The following is a 23,846-nucleotide window of genomic DNA, read 5'->3' on the forward strand; positions in this document are numbered from 1 at the left end:
ATTGAGTGATCTTTCACAAAACTGGCGAGAATCAAATACCAAGGAAAGGATGGAACTATTAAGGAGACAACAGAGCTATTTTCTAATAATCTAGCTTTCAATTGTCTGACATGTTCAATTAAGTATTTGTTGGTTAGTTCCATCCGTTGTTTAAAGGCTGTCAGACATTTTGAACCGAAATACACTTTTCCAAAGCTCAATCTCGCGCAATAATCACCGAATTCAAGCAAAATTCTCTAGCTGAGTAGCTATTTCGGCTGCCACAAAATAACGTAACGGGGCAAGTAATCAAAACGTGTGAAAACGCGTGTTGATTACATGTTCTGTTGTGTTATTTTGTGGCGGCAATATTTTAACCTGTGGTCAGACCGAAAAAAATGCGTATTCTACTTAGGAGTATTTTGCACGAATTCAGAAATTAATTTGCTCTGTGGTTACTTTAGTTTTCATTTTACATGGAAAAATGACTTTAAAAACCTGACCTTACAATTGAATTGTCTGTTTCTTCAAATTGTATATTTTACAAGAAGTCAGGAGTTTTAAATACTCCGGCGTTGCAACCAAAAAGTATTAATCAAGACAAAATTGTTTTCCAACTTTATTAACTAGATTTTTTGCAGTATTTTCTCCATTTACAAGCGGTCGTTAGACTTAAATGTTTAGCTTGTAAAGCGGCAGTATTCTTTTAAGGTATTTTCCATATTTCGCCTTAGTTATTTTTCTACTGACATTTGAATAAGTTATTTATAATATCCAGGTTTTGCGACTTAAAAAAGTATTGTATAATCATCGCTTGTATTCAAGTGTTGTAATCAAATACATTGTTTACTTTAACTACTTAATAAAATGAAAGCAATCAATAAAATGTTCTCACAACTTTAATTGTGTATATCATCTGTTGTCATTTTGACTTAATCGCGCCTTTAAAAGGGGCCTGGAAACTGGTCAAAATGTAGGCTATCTCTTTTACTATTTTTTGACTATGTAGGGTTGCCGTGAAGAAAAAAAGTTCTGCGCTTTTGAACAGGGTCTTGTCAGAAATCAAACACATATTTAGACTTTTGACTGGACAAATCATTTGCAGAGTGCTAGATTTTTCCCGCCAAAAGACTTGGTATATTTTTGACTCAAAACCAGACACCATTCAAAAACAGAGCCCTTTTTTCCTAAGGAGAATTTTCCCGCCAAAAGACTTAGTTTTTTACTCGACGTTTTTCTTGAACCCTTTCAAGGCCGTAAATATTTTCCCACCAAAAGACTTAGTATTTTTCCGACTTTTTTGGGTCTCTTTTAAAAGCGCAAATATTTTCCCGCCAAAAGACCTAGTTTTTTCCGAGTTCTCTCGCGACGAATTGACTAATTACAGAACCACTGCTCTGAAAGACACGTCCGATTTCTGTTTTCAAATTAACACGAGCTGAGATTATTCAAGATGTTTTATTTCAACAATTCTTTGCCTTGCTCTTAACGTGTACTCTTCTATTTCATGTCATCGCCTTTGTACCTGAAAGAAAGGCAAATACAAAATTATTTACAATATCACAACCTTCAAAACATAACACTATTTTATCTATATCAGAACCGTTCTGAGATATTTCACGCTGAGATTTCCCCAAATTTTTGTTAAATGCTGACATATACCCAAGCGGAGGCTTTTTTTAAAATTTCAGTTCCCTACACCAGCGTGTTAACCGCGCAGTCTAAATCGAATATACCAAACACGAAAGACCGTGTTTGACCACATTTCCAAACACCGAGAAGAGAGCTGAAATTAAGACGCGTGGCAGAGTATTTTAATGAAAGTTGAGGCGTTTGAAAATTTGATCAATCATGGTCTTGAGTGTTTGATATATCTTCTCAATGGAAACTAACGGGAAAACGGAGAAATAAAATCGTAAAAATCTATGCTAATAGACCTTTCAAGTTTGGGCAGTTTGTTGCCCCATTTCAGAACCATGTGATGATACTTTTGAGAATTCTCACTTTCAAATTTTCAAATTGTCCCGTGTATATGAATGAAAAATGTTTAGATTGATAAAAAGAACAGTTCTCTAGAGAATATCACGTGGTCTGAAATGGGAAAACAAACCACTGAAGCTAAAAAGGTCAATAGACCATTTTACAGTTGTCTGCTCAGTGACCTAGCCTTTGTATGGCAGCGAGGCAAGAGTTGACCTTGTTTTGATACAGACCTCACTGCTTTTGTCATGTAAATGCACCTAGTTAGCATCAGAACAACTTTTTTTTCACAACAAAAGTAGTGAGGTCTGTATCAAAACAAGGTCAACTCTAGCCTCACTGCCATACAAAGGCCAGGTCACTGAGCAGACAACTGTAAAATGGTCTATTGAGATCAAGTTCCAAACATCGTCATGGTCATGATATCCTTTGTTTAAAATGACTGAATTATTAATGTGTGAAAATGAAGAATACTACACTTAACTCCTACTGAGAATTAAAAATTCGACATATTCCAATAAATAAGCAACTTATCCAAGTCAATCACTTAGTTAATAACAACTGCAAGCCTAAAACTGATTAAATTTTCTATACAACATTTGACAGAAGGTTCTGAGAATTTGGCTTTTACATCAAGATGATAATTATCTCCTTGGCTGTTTGTTTGCCAATTGAGAAGGATAATTTGCTATCACATATTCCTCCCGGATCAGTCAGCCAACTCTGAGTGAAATCATTTCAATCAGTGTATAAAATAATTCATCATGTTTTACTGAACAGAGATGCTGCAGAGATAACTTTCCTATATCATTTTGTCAGTGAACAAGAGAGTATTGATATATGCATCAGGTAACTGGCTTTCAGCTGCCCTCACCAAAATTATAAAGTTCTTAAACTTTTAATCGTATGAGAGATTCTTTTTTCGTGTACTGTAAATTAACGACAGAAACCAGTCTGGGCAAATTTTGGCATACATTCAATAGTTAATAAATTCAGAACAAAAATATTTGTGGCTTATGTCCCCAACTGAGTCACATCGCAAAAAAAGAGATTTTCACCATTTTTTGATTTAAATTTCTGACCAGTAAATATTTTAAACTAAAATTTAAAATGGAGTAAAACGTTTTCCTGCTACTAAAAGCCTCCTAATCATTAAACCCACGCAGCACAAGTTGGAATCACCAACCCAAGTTAGGCTGATTGGCCATATTTCCCAAAGTGATTCAGGGGTAATGTTTCCTATTAGTTTGAAAAAACCTGAAAATCATGTGTTTAAGCCAGCTGATACAATGTATACAGTCTCCTTTACAAGCGTCATCATGCAACATTTCTCTGGTGTCACAGACGACCCCTGAGTGATATAGGAGACTAGCTGGTATTCAAAGTATGAAATACTAGAGAAGAAACTGGACACACCTGCTGCAATTAAAGACAACTTAAAGAGGCTTTTTCCAGATCTTTTGCGACTTGTTCCAACATCATGAGTCATCCACAAACTGTTGAAAGAAGCATTTTTATAAATTTACTGCAAGCTTGCTGGTGATAGTTAAGGGATACAGGAAAAAAATGAAATAAAGAAAACTGGAAAGGATTGCTGCTGCTGAGATCACTGTAATCCAAAACAATATTTCAGAATATTAACTGTGGTTGTCACCTATGGAAGACTGCTTCATGTGGTGTATACCAGGTAAACAAAAATGTAATCTCTCATGCATGGCTTTTGGGTTTCCTACATGAAATTCTGACTTTTAGCAGCTGCATGTATGGTTCATGGACTGTTGTGTGTATCATTGTAAAGCAATTTATTATTTCCTATTTCATAGCTCCCCTTAATATGTATCTTTTGGAGCCAATCTGTTTTTCTCCAAACCCTTCCAGGTGCTTTTATATTTGCCAAGACTTTTCATCCAAATTAGCATGTTTTTCACTCAAAGTTGGCCATGGTTAGATCGCTTACCTAAGACAGATCACATGACCTGATGCCACAAATAGTTTTCTTAAATAATAATATACAAGTGACAATTTCTGTATTCTGATTGGCTAGGAACTTGTCAATTAATCCCAAATCAGTACAATTTCATCAGTGCAGAAAAGTGAAATTGAGTGCAAAATGGTGAAATTGAAAATGATTGACAGCTCAGACAAAAACTGAGCTCAGACAGACAAAATGGCAGACATAACTTAGACAAAGATTGAAACCCTTTACCTAAATTTTTATCCTCGCACGTACAAGGGGTGGGGGGGAGTGGATGCCACCCCCCTCATGAGGTTTTTTCAAAAGTTTTGAAAAGACGATTGACCCTAAGGGGCTGAAACTTTCAGTAGCTGTTCCTTCCTTCTCTGCAGAAATTTTGATATGCCATGCTTGATTTTCCCTTGATGCAACAGGTGAAATTGCCTGTTGCTGATAGAATTTACCCACAAAGTAACAAATTTACTACAGGTGCAGAGAAAAAGGCTGCAGGTGAATCAAGGAGGGGCATTTTATAGACTAAAATTGGCCCATTTAACAGGGAAATCCCACCTAACCCTCAGGGTTGGGGGGGGGGGGGGGAGCAAGGGGTGTACATTGATTGACATGGTGCATTATTATCAGCGCAGGCTCAAACCACAGAAAGGTTAAAAACCCTGAAACCTTAGATACACAATGTTGCTAGTTAAGTGCAGAGACTAATTTTGCACCAGTAATATACAGCCGCCATGCACGTTTCCCAGTCTCAAAAGAACTTAACACAAAAAGCTTAACGAACATGAGATTACACTTCAGGCCCAGAAAAAGGTAGCCATTCACATGTTAGTAAATCAAACATCTTGCTGTACACTGAACTTCAGCGCTTACGAGAGTTTGAAGGCCAATCGTTTGATTAACTTACCTCGAGCTTACTTCTTGATCTTCTGCAACTTGTGAATCCCTCCAACATTCTATGAACCGGCTACGTCCAGCGCAAACGCTTTCCTAATCATAAACTCGGAGACTCTTCCATCTCATCCTAGCTACACGAAGGTCAAATGTTACACGTGCTGCAATTTTTGAATAAATTAGTGCCCAGTTTTTCCGGCTCGGCCGTCACCGGAGTAGGTATATCGCGGGCGTGGGGGCTCCCACATAAAAAGGAATGGGGTGCTCTTTGTACCGTTTAGGGCTTGATAAAACGGTTTTGGTACCCCTTAGGGTTTTCAGCCTCCAAAGTTCCACAGTGGGACCTTTTGCGGTACATTTTAGGTTATTGAGCCGAAAAAATATGAGAGGAGATGATGTTTTGTTTTAGAATTGGTACCCGGCTTGGTAGTGAAAAAAATTTCAAGCCGCGCCCACAAAGTAGGGTCTTGGTACCTCGTAGGGGTTCTTTTCAAAACTTCCGACAAGCATCCCCGTCCTTTTTATAAAGGAGCCCCTCTCCTCGGGGGGTGTAGGTATATGTGATGTACGGGGACATGTAATGTACCATACTCCATGTGAGGAATGCCACGACACCTTCATTTAACTTCATCCACCATCATTTCCTTCCATCCATCTTTATCTACCTTCATATTCCTTCATCTAACTTCCTTCACCTTCCTTCACCCTTATTAACGGTCATGCGGCCATCTAGCTTCATTCAACTTCATATTACGTCGCTGTTCAACTTAGTCTAACGTCACTGACCTTCCTCCACCTTCATTTACCTTCATTTAACTTTATTCACCTTCATTTACCTTTATCTAGCTTTATCCACCTTCATTTCCTTTAGTCTAAGTTCATCCGTCACTCTGACGTTATTTACCTTCATCCAACTTCATTCGTCTCCATCTAACTTCATTCACCTCAATCTGGACTTCATCAATTTTCATCCATCTTCATTCACCACCTTCATTCGCCTTCATCTAACTTAATCCACCTTCGTCATTTCTCTTCATCTGACTTCATCCACCTTTACGGCTCGCTAACGGTTAACCCCGTTGATACCTTCTTCACTACCCTTCCTTACATCTCCATGCTATTGGTTACAGCTAGAGCATATAAGATCATTACTGTGCCTTTCAATGACATGCGGACCCAAAGCTCAACCGACAAATGCGTTTTTCGCTACCGTCAATCAAATGTTCGGCGGCTCCTTCCAGCTTCCGACTACTGCCGAGCACTGTTTCGTTGTCTAAACTGTGCTCAATGATTTGATTACCGCGCGCTCGACAGTAGTCAGAAGTTGGGAGGAGCCGCCGAACATTTGATTGACGGTAGCGAAAAACGCATTTGTCGGTTGAGCTTTCAATTTTAGAGTCCGCATGTTATTGAAAGGCGCAGTAACGCTAACATTCTCCACCTAAAATTAATGTTTTGTTGTTTCACTTATCCTGACCAACTTGATAGTTTACAAGGTACATTTTACAGTAAAAATGAGGGAATATGTTACTAAACGGCAGAATTTCATCTGTATATATAACAACCATGTTCTTCCGTTACTTCTGTACAAGAAGGAAAAAAGAACCCATCGTGATGTCATCGTTTTCGAGAAGCTCCGTTATCATGATGGATTCGTGTGGACGGTAGGCCTAACCGTAGAAATAAAGCTGCGTTTTCAAATTTCTCCGGCGACCTTTGACCAGTGGGGGGTAACCCTGCGATGGACTAGAATCACATTCAGGGCGGAGTAGAAATACTCATAGTTTCTTCATACTACTGAAACCGGAGATAAGCGCCGGCCTGATGGACCACTTTGCTCGTATGCAGACTTAACATTACCTTTACCAAACTGCCTTTATTTTCATGAGTACAAATCTTTGACAGCGCGGTTTTAATGTTAGTGCATTTTGAGAGCGAGTTTTCTAAATCGGGAAAACTTTTTCCACCTCATTCTCAGAGCACAAACTCTACATAATGTCTTATTAAAATAAAACTATTTCTTTACTACAAAGTGTGTATCTGTCTATTTCTGCCAATGTTTTTGTACGCCGTTTCGTCTGTTCTCCCGCTCCACCCGGTCCCATATCCCGCCGTTCGCCGACTAAAGAAGCACTGGAAGACTGGGCCGAATCTAACAGAGTGACGGAGTCCTGGGACTTGAGGAGTCGCGATGAGGCGAGGTTACCCTGCGGCGTGTTCACAACTTCCTGGTCTTGTTTTTGTTTGACGTATTGGGTAGCTTTTCCGAGGAATATGATGCTGTTTAACACTTTAACAGACGTAAGGCTGTGTAGAGGACAAGATGGCAAGTTAAATCAAGTTTTTGACGTAATATATCAAACACTCAAGACCATGTTTGACCGCTTTTCCAAACACCGAGAAGAGAGTTAAAAATGCGAAGGGTGGCTGAGTATTTTTGACAAATTTCGAGGTGTTTCGAAATGTAGTCGCTCGCTACTCTAACTATGTGTTGTTTGTTTGTGTCCTGACCTAAACATGTAAAATATATTTTAACTAGCTGCCTGGCATTTTTAACTCTTAGGTTATTTCAGGTAGCCAGCACCCCTATCATTTTTGTTTTACTGTAGCAAAACATTTTAATTTCTAACTCTGAGGTGAAATAAACGTTTTTGTTGCTGTGTTGTTGTTATGAAATCACAGGTTCACACAGACGAAAATGAAAGGAAACGAAAATGAAGGTCTTCATCACTTCAGCAGGGAAATTTAATATTCCAATGCCTAACCCTCTTACAGGATGGATAAAGAGCAGTTAGAAAATTATTGTTATTGATACAGCTGTACTCACAAGACAAAAGTCATCAACAGCAGGCAAACTCCAGCTAAACCATGAAGCTTCACCGACTGAGCAACCTCTCTAACAACCTGCAAACACGACAATACAAAACGGTTTTTATTCAAAACCATACTGCGGTGCGTTTTCACCTATCGTCCACATTAAACCGTAGAAACAGTGATCTTTTCCAACGAAGACGGAGAATTTTTTCAAAATGATTTTCAAAGTGAAAACTTCCAACTCTATTAGGTGTGGCCGAGTGGAAAAGCAGACTTCTTGAAACGTTTGCTTCATTCCATTTGTGAGTCTATACTAAAGAAATTTCACACGCGTAATGTAAGGCAGCGTCCAGAGTACGCTGGAGAAATTTGAAAAAGGAGTTTCATTTCTAGGTTAGGTCTACCGTCCGCGCTAATCTGTCACGAAAACCGGCGGAGCTTTTCGAAAACGCTCTTCGAACCGGACGAATTTGAGAACACCGGCTTTGCGTTTTGGTATGGAGGAAAAACATTTTGAAAACGGAGCTTTTCGAAAACGATGGCGTCACGATAATCATGTGATTTTCCTGCCCTAGTTTTCCTCAAACACAAATCCAAAATGACCGATGATTGTTGCGTTTTCTAACTTCTCCGGCGTAATGTACACGGGGCTAAGACCCCTAACGTTTTCCCAGCGTATGACCAAAGACGGTGGTGCTGAATATTCTATTCTTTTTCCGCTAAACGAAAGAGAGATTTTGAAGGAGGTAGTTTAAAAGACTGAGGGTTAATTCTTGAAGATCTGGTGTACGTGACGTAAGTCTTCAAGGTATGACAAGTCCACTATTTTCTTGGTTTAACCAACCGCTCAGTAGTCATATCGCAAGCCTGGGCTGCCTGTGGTTCACTTAGTAATAGTTACTACGGCAACCGTAAAAGAAACTGTGATACTTACCAGAGAACCAAGTGGAAGGGGAATAAAACCCATTCGACGAGAAACAAGGTCAAAATGATCAGCATGGGCCTGAAATACCAATATACAAACATACCAACCATCAGTTTTATCAGATTTCATAGAACAGGGATTTTTTTCAGTCAACTGCTTTGAAACTCAGCTGTAGAGGTGCTAGATTTGAGTTTACAGCAAAAATAAGCTCATGCACCGACGCCAGGAAATAGTAGCAATCACATCAGGGCTATACAAAAATGCAGATCCGACCTAACACGAAACACAGAATAACTCTTCTTAATCAATAATTAAAGCTCTGTAAACAATAATAGACACTGAAATCAACAATTGCACAGAATATCTGTTTATTGCATTGTTATGTTCGTGGAACAAGATAGTAATTTCGGCGGGACACAAGATTGTGGAGGGTTGGAGGGAAGGGGTTGGTACTACAGATCTCTGTACACGAAGATGACAAAGTTGCTTTTGAGAAACTTTGTAATTCAACTGCATGGAAATAATAAAGTGCGAAATGTCTAACGTTCTTTTGTCGACTTGACGTGGCATCCTCGGCGAGGAGAGCTCTGTACTCACAATAAACCTGAAACAAAACGGTTAAGGGACAAAATCAGTAACCTTAGCAACCTATAACTGGTGGTGCTTAGAAAGCTGTTTACGAGTTTCCGGGCCTTGGGTTGGATATTAGTCATTTGAGGGTTACTCCCCCCCCCCCCCCCGCCCCCCCCCCATGTATTTTGTGATATCGCCCTAACACTTTTCCTGTATCTATTGGCCCTTCGGGTGGGGAGAAGCACTGTAGAGTGGAATGTGTCTGGTAGCGACGCAACACAATAGTTACGATCACGGATTAAACTATTCAAAAAATACATGTAATGGCCAGATCGCACGTCCAATACGAAAAGCTCTTCAACAAGGCCCGTCCAAACAGAAATATCGTAGTAAAACCAAAATGAGGTAAAAGAATTAAACGACGATAAATAAAACATACCTCAACAGGAATGTTGTTGAACTTAGTGATAAAAGCGTGTTTGATCCAATCCACAAAGTACTCAGAAGACAACACAGCCAACAGGTACGGGCAGATAACGTACAGATGCTCTACAAGGACAAAACAATTTCGTTTAAGGTTGACCATTTTCCGCTAAACGTGTACCTTTAAACACCTCAAAAAATACTCAAGTTATTTTAAAATCTACCTTTGTATTGATGTATAGACTAAAAATTCATGACACTTTTCTCGGCTGCTTCAAGGTCGGCACACACTAGAGGCCATAATATTGCGGGGACATAAACCGGGACATGTTGCAGCGACAGTTTCCCTCGTGTGACGCGCCCGTTTTACGAAAAAGTTATGTTGCGGCGAAAAACTTGTCCCCGTAACATGTTGCATGAAATTCAGCTGGTTCGAATTCATGCTTCATGAAGCAGGGACGAAATGACCTATATTTTTAATGTTGCATCGTATGCACTGTTCTTGCAAACTGTCCCCGCTAACACATAAAAATGCACCAATAACCTCTTCGTTTGCACCAGCTTGCTTATTGTCCCTGCAACATGCGTCTTTACGCGTGCACAAAAAGGAGCTTGTCCCTACTTCACTTCCCCGCAAAAAGTCGCCTAGTGTGTATCGCCTTCCAACCGGATGAAAGTACAGATTACAGTATGTAATTACTTACCGAGGTTCCAGTTAAATTCTGTCAAATTTCGAAGTGTGACAATTGATACTAACACTATGTAATAGAATCTCTCTCTGATATCTGCATAAAAAAATAAATAAATAAATAGATAACGAGAATTTATTCAGCGTTGTGAGCAACACAAAGTCAACCTATTGCAGATTAAAGTTATATAACGCCGCGTCCTACAGCAATCTTGATAAATTTGAAAACGATGTTTTCGCCCTAAAAACGACTAAAATGTTTCCCGTTCACTCTAATTCGGATAAATTTGAAAGCACAACTTCTTTCTCCGGTTTGGTCTTCCGTCCACACTAAGACGCTTAAATGTGCTTTGTCACGGATGCATTTTCACAAAGCCCCAATACCATCGCGGTCGATTAAGCCGACATTTTCAAAAAGCTCCGCTTTCGATATGGAAAGTAAGCCACACTGGAGACGGGAGATAAAATTCGTCATCTGACCAATCACAAAGCCTGACCAATCACAAAGCGCACATAACGAAATGAACCAATCACAGCTCGCAGCAAAAATATGTAGCCCGCGGCAAGCGCGGGAAAACGTACGTAAAACACGTGACAATTGGTACTGCTCCTGACTGGTTAAAAAGTATGGTTACTTATATGCGGCACAACTCAAGTTGCGGGAAATTTTTGAAAATTTATTCTAAACAATAGCTAACGTAGAAACAAAAACGGAATGTTACATATAACTTTACAGAGTCAACTGAAACATGCCGTCTAAAGAGTTCAAATTGAGTTCCATCAATTTTCTTTTGTTATCATACCACTGCAAGCCATTTGGAATAAGTTGTTCTTCTCAAATCTTTTGAAAACACTGCCTTTCAGCTCCACAAACTGCAAATGTCAAAGTAACATGCTAAAATTAACCGAAGATCCAGCGAGATGAAAATAGATATGATGTTTGTCTGAATCTTTCCTAACAATGCAGTCTATCCTACAAAAACTTAGAAGTTTAGCATCGAATCAGGGCATGAATACTTATGGTGTGATATCAACTTGCACTCAGTAAAACAAGAATACCTACGAGATTACGGAAAAGTACACTCCCCTAGCTAAGAAAACAGCTACATTTCTCCAAGCACTTATTTCTATCTCTCACGGGGAAAAAAGTCTTCCATTTGACTTGAAAAATTACAACCTCTAGGGAGAGAGTAAATGGGAAATATTACACAATGATGATGCTAAAGGCTGTAACGATCTGTGGTTTTTCCACACCCATGTTGCTTGGTTACGATTTTCCCCACGTATGGCAACCGCTAACAACCAATAAGAACACTATACTGTTCTCTGTAGCTTTACATCTTCTGTACAAAATTTCTGCCTGTGGCCCAGGACCCTGTCTCTTGATGCAAGAAAGGGCCTAGGAACTATTTTGAAATCTTAGACATCTCTTGTGTGGTGAATTCAGTGTTCAATAAGATAATTATGTTTACCTTACCTGGTTAGACACCATTATCACTAATAAAGCTTTGTTGTGCGAGTTCACAGCAACATTAAGGCATATGGCTTGAAAGAGTACTAACACGGCGTGGAAAACTATAAAGGTTAAGGCTGAAAAACCACAGAAGAGTCTATCACCTCTTTAATCCTATCAGTATATTATAAATTTCTGAAAATACGCTCATGATGCAGAAACCCTTTTCATGATTTTTCACTCAAAATATGTTTTCAAAGTGTAACCTCAAGAAGACTAAAGATACAAAATTTCCACTGTCAACATATCTCGCCCAAAATACAAAAAGAAAAAAGTGAATAAACAAATATTAAACAATTCTTTTTAACGACCTCAGAAAGCATGTTTTAATTTTCAAGAAACCTATCAACTAAGGGAAAAAGTAATAATAGCTATATACGTTTTGTGCATGCGTACACCAAGGTTTGTAGGGACATCAAGTTTCGTAGGGACGTCAAGTTTTGTGGGGATGTAAAGGTTTGAAAATGAAATAGCGAATTTTGGTAATGTCAAACAAATAAAGGATACAGACATAAACAACTGCCATAACAAAATGTGGAATAATTCCAATGTGTTCTCTTCGTCTGTCCCTAGGTTCAGTCGCAGTCCAAAACAGAGCGTCTAAGATGTCTTGTCCAAACGAAGAAAACAATCTGTCTGCTATCTACCCGTACAAGCAAAAATGAACATTAAGGAGAGAATTATTTGCAAAGTCAATGATAGTATACAATTTTGTCCCTGCTTGTTGATCTTCTTGGACATTGCCTTATTCTTATTAATTTCCTATTTTGCAGATAATAATAATTATTCTTTTCACAATTCCAGGAAAAACTCTGTGCACAAGTACAAAACGTGAACAAAAACATACAATTCCTTTGTTGGGCTTCATAACCAGTCTCCTCTATGAACTAAACTCTCACAGTGCATCTCAAAGACACATATACATATGGAAAGCAGCAAAACCTTACAAAATGTCACAATGGGGGAGGGATAACTTGTATGGAGAAGAATTCCATCCGGGGAAGAAGCATACCCTAAACTGCCGCTTATAAGCAACTTTGTGAGGGGTTTTGGATGGGTTTATATAAGGAGGGGCTTAGATACGGGAATGCTTATAAGTGGAATGATAATAATAATGTTGTTCGTCCTTCGTAGTCGAAGATGGCCAAAGACATCTAGTTTAATAAAGTGTATTATCGTTTGTCTCACGATGTAGTCACTTGAGATGTAGATCGCGACGTTTCGACTGCTTACTGCTAATCTTTTTCAGGCGATAAGGTCGACTCATTGCACGGTATCATTTATATCACAAAGGTCGGCTGTGATTGGTGCATTTCGATCCTCCTATTGTTCCATTGTTCTGGCGAGTAGCTGTTCCCTCAGTGGTCCGCTGTTGTACCGTTCTCCTGTTGTTGTGTTTCTTGATCGTCGGTATCCATGCTTCAGGAATTTCAATTCCACTATCCCTGTTGATGTTGTTGGGGTGAAGTCTTATGTGAATAGCTTCCTTGACCCTACGTGTGTACCAGTGAGGATCTCGATCAATAAACTTGACCTCATTCCAGATAGGATAGTGGCCGGTCTCGTGGGAGTGTTCAGAAACGGCGGAGGTCTGGGTACGGGCGAGTCGTATATCCCTGTCGTGTTCTTTGATCCTCTCCTGCATAGATCTCCGTGTTTCCCCGATGTAGACTTTACCGCACTCACAGGGAACCCTGTAGACAACACCATCTTGTTTAGCCGGGTTGACGGTGTCCTTTGGTCGCACTAAGTGTGACCGAAGTGTCGTGTCGGACTTAAAGACGGTGCGAATGCCTTGTTGTTCTAGGCAGCGGCGGAGAGACTCCGAAATTCCTTGGACATAAGGTAAAACGGCGGTGGATTTAAATTCCGCGACAGGCTCTCTTCTTGGGGTTGTTTGTGCCTTTGTGATCTTCTGTACAAAAGAGGAGGGATATCCGTTAGAAACAAGTACAGATGACAGATGTTTCTTCTCTCCAGCAATTACTGACGGTTTGGTGACGAGACGTTTAGCCCGGTCGTACAGACACTTCACAATACCGCGCTTTACTGACTGAGGGTGGTGTGAACCATACGCTAGGTACTGATCAGTATGTGTTGGTTTCCTGTAGACACTGGTGGTAAGGCGGCCATCAGGTTCTCTGTAAACTGACGTGTCGAGAAAGGCGATCTTGTTGTTGTTCTCGATCTCCATAGTGAAACGGATTGATGATGCAGGAAGATGATATAAATGATACCGTGCAATCAGTCGACCTTATAGAATGAAGAAGACTAGCAGTAAGCAGTCGAAACGTCGCGATCTAAATCTCAAGTGACTACATCGTGAGACAAACGATAATACACTTTATTATTGCATCTACCACGATGAATAACAACAACCTTTTCCTCGACATTGACATCTAGTTTGTTAATAAATTTCTACAGTGTGTCCGGAGATGGCTGATGAGACCAATCTGGGCAAGGAAGCCTCTCTCACAGGTACGGCAGAAGTGGGTAGGGGCTGTGCTGTTAGTGCTGGCGGCTCTTTCATTGCGTACTGCTCGCTTCTCCTCGGCTTGAAGGGACCTGCGTTCCTCTGCTGCGTGGGCTCCTTCGGTGATGAGTTGACGCCAGGAGGGTCTGTCGGAGGCAAGAGACTCCCAGGACTCAGTGCTGATGCTGAAGTCTTTTAGGAAGACTTTTAGACTGTCCTTGTAGCGCTTTCGCTGCCCTCCAACTGTTCGCTTGCCAGAGCAGAGTTCCCCGTAGAAGAGCTGCTTTGGAATGCGGTCATCTGGCATGCGGGAGACGTGGCCTGCCCATCTCAGCTGGGCCTTGCGCATGGCGGTGATGGCACTGGGAAGGTCTGCCTGTTTCAGGACTTCTGTGTCCGAGACTTTGTCCTGCCAGCGAATGTGGAGAATGTTTCGGAGGCACCGCAGAGGAAAGTGGTTGATCAGCTTCTCATGCCGTCTGTACGCAGACCAGATTTCGCAGCCGTAGAGTAAGGAGGTGAGGACCACAGCATGGTAGACTTTGAGCTTGGTATTGAGGCTGATTCCTCTTCTCTCCCAGACTTTCTCCCGCAGTCTCCTGAACGCGCTGCTTGCCTTGAAGATTCTGTTGTTGATCTCAGCGTCAATGTTCGCATTGCGAAAGAGAGTGCTGCCCAGGTATGTGAAAGTCTCTACTGCCTGTAGTACCTGACCATTCACCGTTATCTGCAGCTCGTGGTACTGCTTGCTACTACAACACTAAAGCGAACAGGCCAGACAGAAGGACTGCCTTAGTGGTTAGGGAACTTGATCGCTATAAAGTTGATATCGCGGCTCTCAGCGAGACACGCTGCGCCGACAAAGGCCAGCTGACAGAGACTTGTGGCGGCTACACAGTTTTTTGGAGCGGACGCACCCACGAAGAGTGGCGGGAGGCAGGAGTGGGATTTGCCATCAAAACGACACACGTCCATAAACTCGCCTGCATTCCTGAGGGTCTCAACGATCGCCTCATGAAAATGCAGCTGCCATTTGGACAGAAGACAAATGCAACCTCGATAAGTGCCTACGCCCCAACCATGACCAACCCTAATGAGATCAAAGACAGGTTTTATGAAGAGCTCGACTCCCTCATAGCCTCTGTCCCAAAATCAGAGAGGCTCATAATCCTCGGCGACTTCAACGCACGTGTCGGCAATGACCACCAAGCCTGGCCTAGAACCATCGGAAAACATGGAGTAGGAAAATGCAACAGCAATGGTCTCCTCCTGCTCAGTCTGTGCGCCTCACACGACCTGGCCATATTTAATAATAATAACAATAATAATAACAACGACAACGACAACGACAACGACAATAACAATAATAATAATAATAATAATAATAATAATAATAATAATAATAAACATTTTGAAGTGAGCTAAAGCAATGTTGATCGAAATACGATTTCCATATACTGAGTTTTAATTCAGCTTTAATTGTATATCAAATTCATTTCATTTTAAACTAGAAGGGGCTTATATCCAGGAGAACTTACAATCGGAAGTCATATTTTGTTTACAGGTAGATGGGCATATAAACAGAGGGGTTTACAAGTGGAGGCCTTATGAGTGTCAGTTTATGGCATAAACCCAAGTTGCTTTTTGCTACAGAAATATTTTAGCATCCCTGTGCCAGAGACCCATTTTGCAGCTTTGAGCCATGTAATAATCAACAAAATATGGTAAATTGTTTACCTCTAACATGTTATAAATGACATAGAGTTTGATGACTGATTGTCCTCGCACTGTATGATACAGAACTGAAAAATCCACATGAGTTAAAAGCAACCAACACGCCACAAGAATGGAGCCTGAAAATGATTTCGAAAAAAGTAATCAGTGGTTAATATCCTGAAGAAATAAAATCAGGGGCTGATTTAGGAGGGCAAAGGCATCATGTCCCCCAACAACACCCTCCCCATTTCTTGTATTTTGTTTTAAGGTAATCAGTCATGATTCACAGCCCCTCACTTTCAAAGATGTTCATGTGGCAAGGCTGTGCTCTTGGCAAACATTTTTCTGGCCCCCTCTTTCAGGATTTTCTAGATCTGCTCCTGACAATGGATGTTTCTGGAAACTAAAAATTAAATTAAAACCATTTACGGTAATTAAAAATACTTAATAGAAAATGACATGTTACCTTTGAGTAAATCACAGATTTGAACAGGCTGTAACATGCGTGACCTGTATAACAGGTTGAAAAAATCATTCTATGTTCGTAATGATTTTGTTTTACATCGAGCACCTTATTGTCATAATGTCTTTCAATATCACATGGACCTAAAACCATTTGACTGTGCTCTTCCCTTCTATCAACTATAATTACAGTGCCAATGAATAAACTTTGTAAGAAAAAAAGAAGCAAACCCTCCCACAAATGTGACCTTCTGACCTACTGAAATGAACTGTTGTTTCTAGTCTGAAATATTAGAAGTGATCTCACCCTAATCCTTCAGAGGCACAGGCAGAGAAGGAATTATTTTTAGGGGATTAAGGAGAGAAACCACCTGATGTTTCTGATCTATCGGGAGGACTCTGGTATTTTTTCCAAGCAGGGTTTCCAATGAAATGCTTAACATCTAATAATGGATAATGGTATAAAAGAGAATACGCCTATCAAATTGTTCTCAATGGCTATATATCTTGTGCAACCCTTATAATAATTACTGACATCTAGCCACTGCTGAGTCAGCAATATTCAGGCTAATTGCTATTAAGACTAACAGTAGTGCTATTCAAGCTTTGAACTGATATTTTATTCAGACTGAGTGGAGTACTAATCAGGCTAACCAAACACAACAAAATTCTCGTTATGCAGATTTCCATTATGCTGTTACGTCATTATACGTTTTCCTATTTAAACAAATTAATACAAAGTAGCTTGAGTCTGTGACTGATGAATATTTCTTTCATAAAATAAACGCACTAGTCTTATTTACTTACGTTCTACAAAATAGCAGCCCAGTGATGATCTTGTACATAACAACGATCAAGCGCAATGGAAGGAATGTAAACATGAATAAAAAACAATCCAGGCACAACATGAAACCAAATATCATCAACTGAAAAACAAAACAAAGTAGACACAAGATATTAAAAAATAACACATTGATTAAACTAACTTGCTAATTGTTCAGCCATGATAAAGCCATTGGCCAATCTATACAAGTGAGCATTTGAAGTACTGATGATTATCCTAACTTGGTTTTCTCAAAATCATTAATTATTCATCTAGTTAAAGAAAGGAAATTGAGACCATGACAGTGAACGGATAATTGATCTTAATCCATAATTTTGGATATTTTTACAATACTTTATTTCTGTTTTCTCCTCAGTTTTAGTTTCAATTGAGAAGACATATCAAACACTCAAGACTGTGTTTAACCACATTTCCAAACACCTCTATAAAATAATAAACTCAATACCACCTAGGCCAGGCTTGCAAATTCTTTAGAATTATTAATTAAATCCTGGTAGGTCATTAATAAAAGAAATACAGATGGCATATGCCTTCAAAAAGTCTTAAAGTAGTCTTCTGAAACATGCAAATTAAAATATTTCACCTGTATGTTGCTGCCAATTTGAAAACTAAAAGACCCTTTTCATAAACAGTTGCCAATGAAAAATCCTTTTGTATGCATTTAAATTAGCCTTGAGCACTAAACTTGTTTGAGAGTAAAAATTATCAACTCTAATTTTAATTATCTAGGGTAATTTTAATACATTACAAAACAATTCTTAATAATTATAAATTGTTTTGTAAGTATTAAAATTAGCCTAACTCACTTCTTTTGTGAGTTAATAATTTTTAATTTTTATTGGCAGTCATTTATGAAAGGAATCCATGAACAAACAATAAACACCTGCCCAATACCTTCTCAAATTCCCTGGGAATTTTCATGAATGTGTAAACCTTCTCCCGTCTTTCTGTGTATTTGTCTTCCTCAAGTTCCATGAGCTTACCAGAGAAAACTTCTGCCATGACATACTTCATAAATGACAACTCTGAAATTAGATTGCAGATCATGTTCTTGTGATTATTGGGGAGATCCAACAGGAAGTCCAACAGAAATCTCTGTTTTTACAGGGATCTAACCTGGAAAACAGCACTGGCAGTTATTTGTGTGACAAAAAGCCCCTTTTTCTGGATCGTGATCAGAATCAAAATTTTTTTTTCCTGTTTACAATCTAAGAGGGATTCATTATGAATTCAAATCCCACAGGCACATTTATTTATACCATTGAAAACATCTGCTTATGACTAGACACAAGATCCTCTTACATGTGGCATGTTACATGAGGCAAGACTACAGTCGAACCCCCACTACTGCCAACTCTCTATAATGACCACTTTTTTAGTGTCCTGGTGGATGGTTCATAAACCCACTCTTATTCAAACCTCGCTACAAGGCTAGAGCCCCTTTCCACAATGGTAATGGCCACTAAAGTACAGCCCAACTGCCAAAATAGCCGAGGAAAAATGGTGTAAAAAAAAAACAAAAAAAAAAACACTATTTTTATAAAAGGTCACAATCTTGATCTATCCTGCTCATCATTTCTTTCTTATTGATCAAAAATGTGTTACATATTTATATGCTACAAAAAGCATTTTTTTTTTAAACATAAAATTTGCCCACCCACCCTCCATTTTCCTGAACAGTGGCTGGTAATTGGGTTTATCTTCAGCACCTGCAACACCTTTCAAAAACAGATTCCAGACTTACTCGTGAAGCCATCATGGAGTTTGTCCTCAGAGGAAGTTTCCTTAATTGATGGAACTTCTTGTTTCTTGTTTATTTTCAATTTTTCTTCCATTGACTTTGAGGATTGATTGTTACTTTGCGACATTCTAGTGTCTTCATTTTGTGAACTGAGCCTCTCTTGCTGTTCTTGCTGTTGCTGCCACTGCTGTTGTTGTAAATATCTGTGTCTGAATTCCACCTCTGGTGATTTGACACTGTCTTTTTTCAGTGACTTTGTCCGAGTTTCATCTTGAGTGACTCTCTCGTGATCAGCGGTTCCCGCATTCTCCTGTCGAGCAAACCTCTCATTCCCGCCAATGCTGGCGTTTTCCGCGACAGTCTCTATGTGGCTCTCTCGATCCTCGTCAAATGTGTTTGTCCAATTCTTGAAACCATGATCGAAATCCTCTGCCAGTTTCGCATTGATTTCATCACCGGGGGTGGAAAAGGTGTCTAATACCTCTCTACGAATAACGACTTCAGGATCTGAATCCAAAGACGGTTCGGAAACGGGAAAATTGTAATTTTCTCTCTTTTCAGTACGATCCGCCATGTTGTTCTTCAATGTAAATATTGCAGTGTGCATGCAACTTGCTGTAACTTCGCTGACCGAAAGTATCGCTGCTCTTGTTTTGATAGTCCCCAGTTTCCCGCTGTTTCCCGCGGAATTGCAGCTCTAGTTACCATGACACCTATGTAAACTTCTCCATGGCGGCATTTTTCATCCGGTTCGTTTTATCCATCGACGTTTCCGATCTTTGCCCATTGCATTGATGTTGTGATATCTTCTGTGGGAAGGAGCTTATTTAAAATGTCTAGGGCACAAGCTGAAAGTGTCATCAAGAATATTATACGCGAAATTGCTCAAGAATGCGCCAGTAAAGGGCAGGCGGTTTCAGAGACTCTTGTAGCGTTCATGGTGGGTCGATTTTCTTGGACAAAGTAGAACCGTCGAGCTTGTGTCTTTTTCTTTGTACCGATCAGCCTATTTTAAAGTTTTTGCATCTTTCATATTGTTTATTTTGATTAATTTTAGGTCAAAGCAGTTGTTTTAGATCCTGATAATGAATTTAACGTGGACAGAACTTTGACCAAAGATGACGTACAGAAACTTATCATGGTAGGTACTGGGAAGAAAGATGCAATGTAACCCTGTGTACAGGATGTACATGAAGTGAACCTTAATTTAATAATTGATGGGTTTATGATCCGGAGGGCTTCAGAGATTCTCATCAATCCAGTGATGTTTCGCTCAGCGACTGTTTCTGGCACATGTGAATTAATAGAGTATTTAAGGAACCTAAGAGCTGCTCAAAATACATGATTTTGTTCCGCACGATTGCCATACGCTTTAGCGAATAAGTTGAAATGAATGAGTGGTTAACTGGTTACTGGTCACTCAGACCCCAAGTCGATTAGCTCTTAGCCAGTTAGCCCCCAACCAGAAGTCGATTATCCTCCATATTCACGCTTAAAGAACGAGAAATCAACCTCTGGTTGGGAGCTAATTGACTTCTGGTTGGGGCTAAATGTTTAGGGGCTAGTTGTCTTGGGGCTAAACGACTGGTTGCCACTTAACTTGGTACTGGACTGATTTACTGCACCCTCCATAACACATGAATTATAACAAACGGATTCTTCGGCTCCTTTGATGCACCTTGATCTGAGTGATCTTGCATGATGTGTTTTCTGCATTTCTGCTAAAACCTTCTTAGTCTTGCAAAACAAATGAAGACTCCTAAGATTAAGTGAAAAAATTCATGATGATAGGACCTGTTGAATTTGACTTATGTTCTATGAAATCTGTAGTTTATGAACACATGTACTACCATGGGGGATTTAATTTTTGCAGGTTATAATTTTTGCAATTTTTTTCCACAATCTGCCAAAAGAGTTCCTGCAAAAATAGATTCTTGCAAAAATTTTCTCCACAAAAATTTACTCTACTGGCGAAATTAATCATACAAACATCACAAGTAGAATCTTGTTACTTATAACCATCAACCACATAAAAGCACAATGTAATTGTAATAGAGTGACACTGGCTACTGGATTACATGACTTCCTGAAAATCACAAAAATTAATACCCAGCAAGAAAAACCAGTCCTTTACAATCGCAAAAATGAATTCCCGCAAAATAAAAAAATCCACTGATTTGCAAAAATAAACTCCCGCAAAAATTTAGTGCCCCACATGGTAACACCCCTTCAAGTATACGTGTATGGTACTCAGAAATGAAGTGCTTGCACAGCACCTAAATGGGCTTGTTTTGTTACATAGCTTTGTGTGGACAGATTGCTGGACTCACAGTCTCCTTCATTGGATACAGTCAAGATGCAGGTGTATTTCGATATGAATTACACCAGCCGAGGTATCACTAGCTTTAAAAAAATTGTTATGATTCACATCATAGAATTTGATCCCTGGGGTGGGGGGGGGGGGGGGGGGGGAGGTAAGGTACTTCTAACAATCTAAACGGGGAGGATTCTGTTTTTAGATGTTGTGCTAGAGTGCCAGCCTAAATGTTTATGACATGTAATACCAGGGGCAGGTCCAGGATTTTTCCGGGGGGGGGGGGGGGGGGATTGGCTGGCACCTAGCAAAATCAAGGAGGCATGCCACCAGAATCTTGCAATATGGGTATTGGAACCTAATTGAAAACTGAGGGTCTGAATGGGGTTAACCGACCAGTGACAAAGGGTGAAAAATATTACTGACTACCAACAAAATGAGGAAAAAATTACCGACTAGCGACTAAAAAGTTAACTGAGATTTACCGACAGCCGGCAAAGGTCGAAAATTTTAACTGACAACCGACAAAGTAGTGAAATTTTAACTGACAACTGACATGTGGAACCCCCATTCAGACCCCCAAAACTGTTACACCAGAAATACGTCTAGCAATGCCACAAAGTAGAATTTATAATGAGGTACCTGCCCAGAGTGTTTGCCTAAATATTTTGTGCCATAAATTTATTCACATCTTTTGTCATCTTTTTGATTTTTTTAAAATTTTTATTAGCTTTTCCAAAAGAGGGGTGGGGTAGCTAACCACCCAGATCACTCTCTGTAAATCCGCTACTGAATATTTTTTAAAGAAACTATACAGTATAATCTCAAATGTGTCAAAATGCCCACCCTATTCCAGACTGACCAGCCTAACTGAACATAAGTGATACTCATTTCTAGCCATTTTAGGATAAATTAATTATAAAAATAAATTAAAACAATTTACTCTGACTACTTAGCGTCTGCTAGCTTTCCTGTTTGTCAATTAATATTTCAGAAATCAAGATCTGAATTGGAAAATTAGAGTCAGATCAGAAAATTTTGTAATGCAAGGCAACATTGTTCACCAAGTTTTTTAAAATGTGTTTTTTATTATGCAGCTGATTTCCTGGAAGAACATAGAAGAGTACTTGATCAGCGACTCCAACCAGTCATCAGAGAGATAACAGACAGTCGAGCCAGGACAAGAGATGAATTGGAGGGTACATTATGTTGGTTAATATACAATGATTTGTAAGGATCAAAGGGACCACGAATTCCCAGTTTTCTCCCTTGTTCCCTGTTGATAAAATGAATTTCTTTGTCCTCAAGAGTATTTAATCAAAGTTCTCATTAGATTAGTGGTAGAGATAGCTCTCGTTAACTCACTCAGGTACTTAACCTTCTTTGTGCTCTTGGGTGCATGTAAGGCCATTTAGGTTTCTGTAACGTTTGGTGTTTTACAGGATAGTGTTGTTAGGACGTAATCCCAACCTGGAGGGTCAGGGTGTCTATATGTATTTTTATCTGGTACGATAACTGCATGGGATACTTTATGATCCAGTATGTATGTATTGCCTCTTACAAGAAGTAATTGCACCTCTGTTAGTAAGTTAATCTGAGCTTAAACCTATAAAGCTTAATACTTGCTTGTACATGTACTAGGTCTCTACAGAAGAATAGTGTCTTGTGTCTTGTTGCGGTCTGGGCTTGGTTCACCTACAGACATTGCTGTTGTTAGGGAAGCCACAGGTTTGTTAAAATTTCTGATTGTTTTGTTAGTGACTGATTTCTCACAAGTCTTCATTTTTTAGCTCTTGAAATGTTAGTAGGGTTACAGATGGGACTTACCAAGGTATGGAGCTTTCAAGCCATGTAATAATATACTGTAGAATATGATTATTGGCCAATCACAACATTTGTACTATTCTTATGTTGCAGCTGCCCTGCAAAGTGTATTCCCTCAAACGGAGCTGGGAACCTTCATGTCTCTAACAAAACGTGATAAGGAAAGACAGCTAAATGAGTTGACATTGATTGTGACGGGAATCCGACTTTTTAATCGTGAGTGCGGCAAAGGAGGAGAAGGAATTGATGACTGTAAGTTTTAATTTAGTTCGTTTAAGCACAGAGAGGGAGAGGGTGGGGAGTTCGACTTTTGTTTATAAGTGAAGATAATCTTTAAAGGATTAATGCTGGTTGACCAACCACCTTAGGTGTTGATGGGTTTAAAAGCAGCTCTCAAAAATATTTCTGGTGTAATTTAAGTATTAGTATGATCACAATAATTACGATTCCAGATTATTACCAAATTGTTATTTTGATCTACCAATCTCTTGATAATGGTATCTACACCTAACTCAAGTTTCAAAGTTTGCAAAGGAATGTCAACCCTTAATCTCAGTCAATAACAGTCCATATTACCATCGTAAAGTGACTGTAATACTTTTTGCTGTTTCCTGTTAGTACCTGCCATACTGAGTGAAGCTGTTCCTGCCACAACACAGAATGTGCAAACAGAGATTAAAAATACAACCAAGCTGGCCTTTACATATACAGGTGACC

The 23,846-nt window shown here is 39.5% G+C and overlaps 2 protein-coding genes across 2 annotated transcripts in view; one reads left to right on the forward strand and one right to left on the reverse strand.

Moving 5' to 3' along the window:
* Positions 1-1,418: 1,418 nt before the first annotated feature.
* On the reverse strand, positions 1,419-19,613 carry LOC110061994 (transmembrane anterior posterior transformation protein 1 homolog). The gene is made up of 16 exons (XM_089286015.1): positions 18,995-19,613; positions 18,145-18,275; positions 17,214-17,332; positions 16,411-16,454; positions 15,966-16,081; positions 12,263-12,398; positions 11,720-11,817; positions 11,046-11,115; positions 10,259-10,339; positions 9,571-9,680; positions 9,103-9,162; positions 8,568-8,636; positions 7,647-7,723; positions 4,833-7,126; positions 3,376-3,455; positions 1,419-1,504 (listed from the first exon to the last, which is right to left on the reverse strand). Exons 1-14 carry the CDS (start codon positions 19,596-19,598, stop codon positions 6,823-6,825), a joined length of 2,019 nt encoding a protein of 672 aa, XP_089142141.1. The 5' UTR covers positions 19,599-19,613; the 3' UTR covers positions 1,419-1,504; positions 3,376-3,455; positions 4,833-6,822.
* An 84-nt stretch (positions 19,614-19,697) lies between these two features.
* Positions 19,698-23,846, forward strand: part of LOC110061964 (cilia- and flagella-associated protein 206-like) — a 16,737-nt gene continuing 12,588 nt past the window's right edge. Inside the window, exons 1-7 of the mRNA XM_020768830.2 lie at positions 19,698-19,931; positions 20,049-20,132; positions 21,294-21,384; positions 22,403-22,504; positions 22,947-23,033; positions 23,223-23,381; positions 23,748-23,840. Coding sequence (XP_020624489.2) covers positions 19,824-19,931; positions 20,049-20,132; positions 21,294-21,384; positions 22,403-22,504; positions 22,947-23,033; positions 23,223-23,381; positions 23,748-23,840 — 724 coding nt within the window. The 5' untranslated portion in view covers positions 19,698-19,823. The remainder of the gene's footprint in view (positions 19,932-20,048; positions 20,133-21,293; positions 21,385-22,402; positions 22,505-22,946; positions 23,034-23,222; positions 23,382-23,747; positions 23,841-23,846) is intronic.

Source organism: Orbicella faveolata, unplaced genomic scaffold (genome assembly GCF_042242905.1).
Source record: "Orbicella faveolata isolate gen_17 unplaced genomic scaffold, um_ofav_v1 contig_1, whole genome shotgun sequence".
NCBI classification, from domain to species: Eukaryota; Metazoa; Cnidaria; class Anthozoa; order Scleractinia; family Merulinidae; genus Orbicella; species Orbicella faveolata.

What these genes read in the sequence shown, in the direction of transcription:
- LOC110061994 (XM_089286015.1), bottom strand. Translation starts at nt 19,598, where the DNA reads ATGCACACTGCAATATTTACATTGAAGAACAACATGGCGGATCGTACT. An exon ending in TATGGCAGTTGTTTATGTCT is followed by an intron (nt 11,818 to 12,262) that starts GTATCCTTTATT and finishes TAACCTTTATAG; the next exon opens with TTTTCCACGCCGTGTTAGTA. An exon ending in CGTCAAGTCGACAAAAGAAC is followed by an intron (nt 8,637 to 9,102) that starts GTTAGACATTTC and finishes TTGGTATTTCAG; the next exon opens with GCCCATGCTGATCATTTTGA.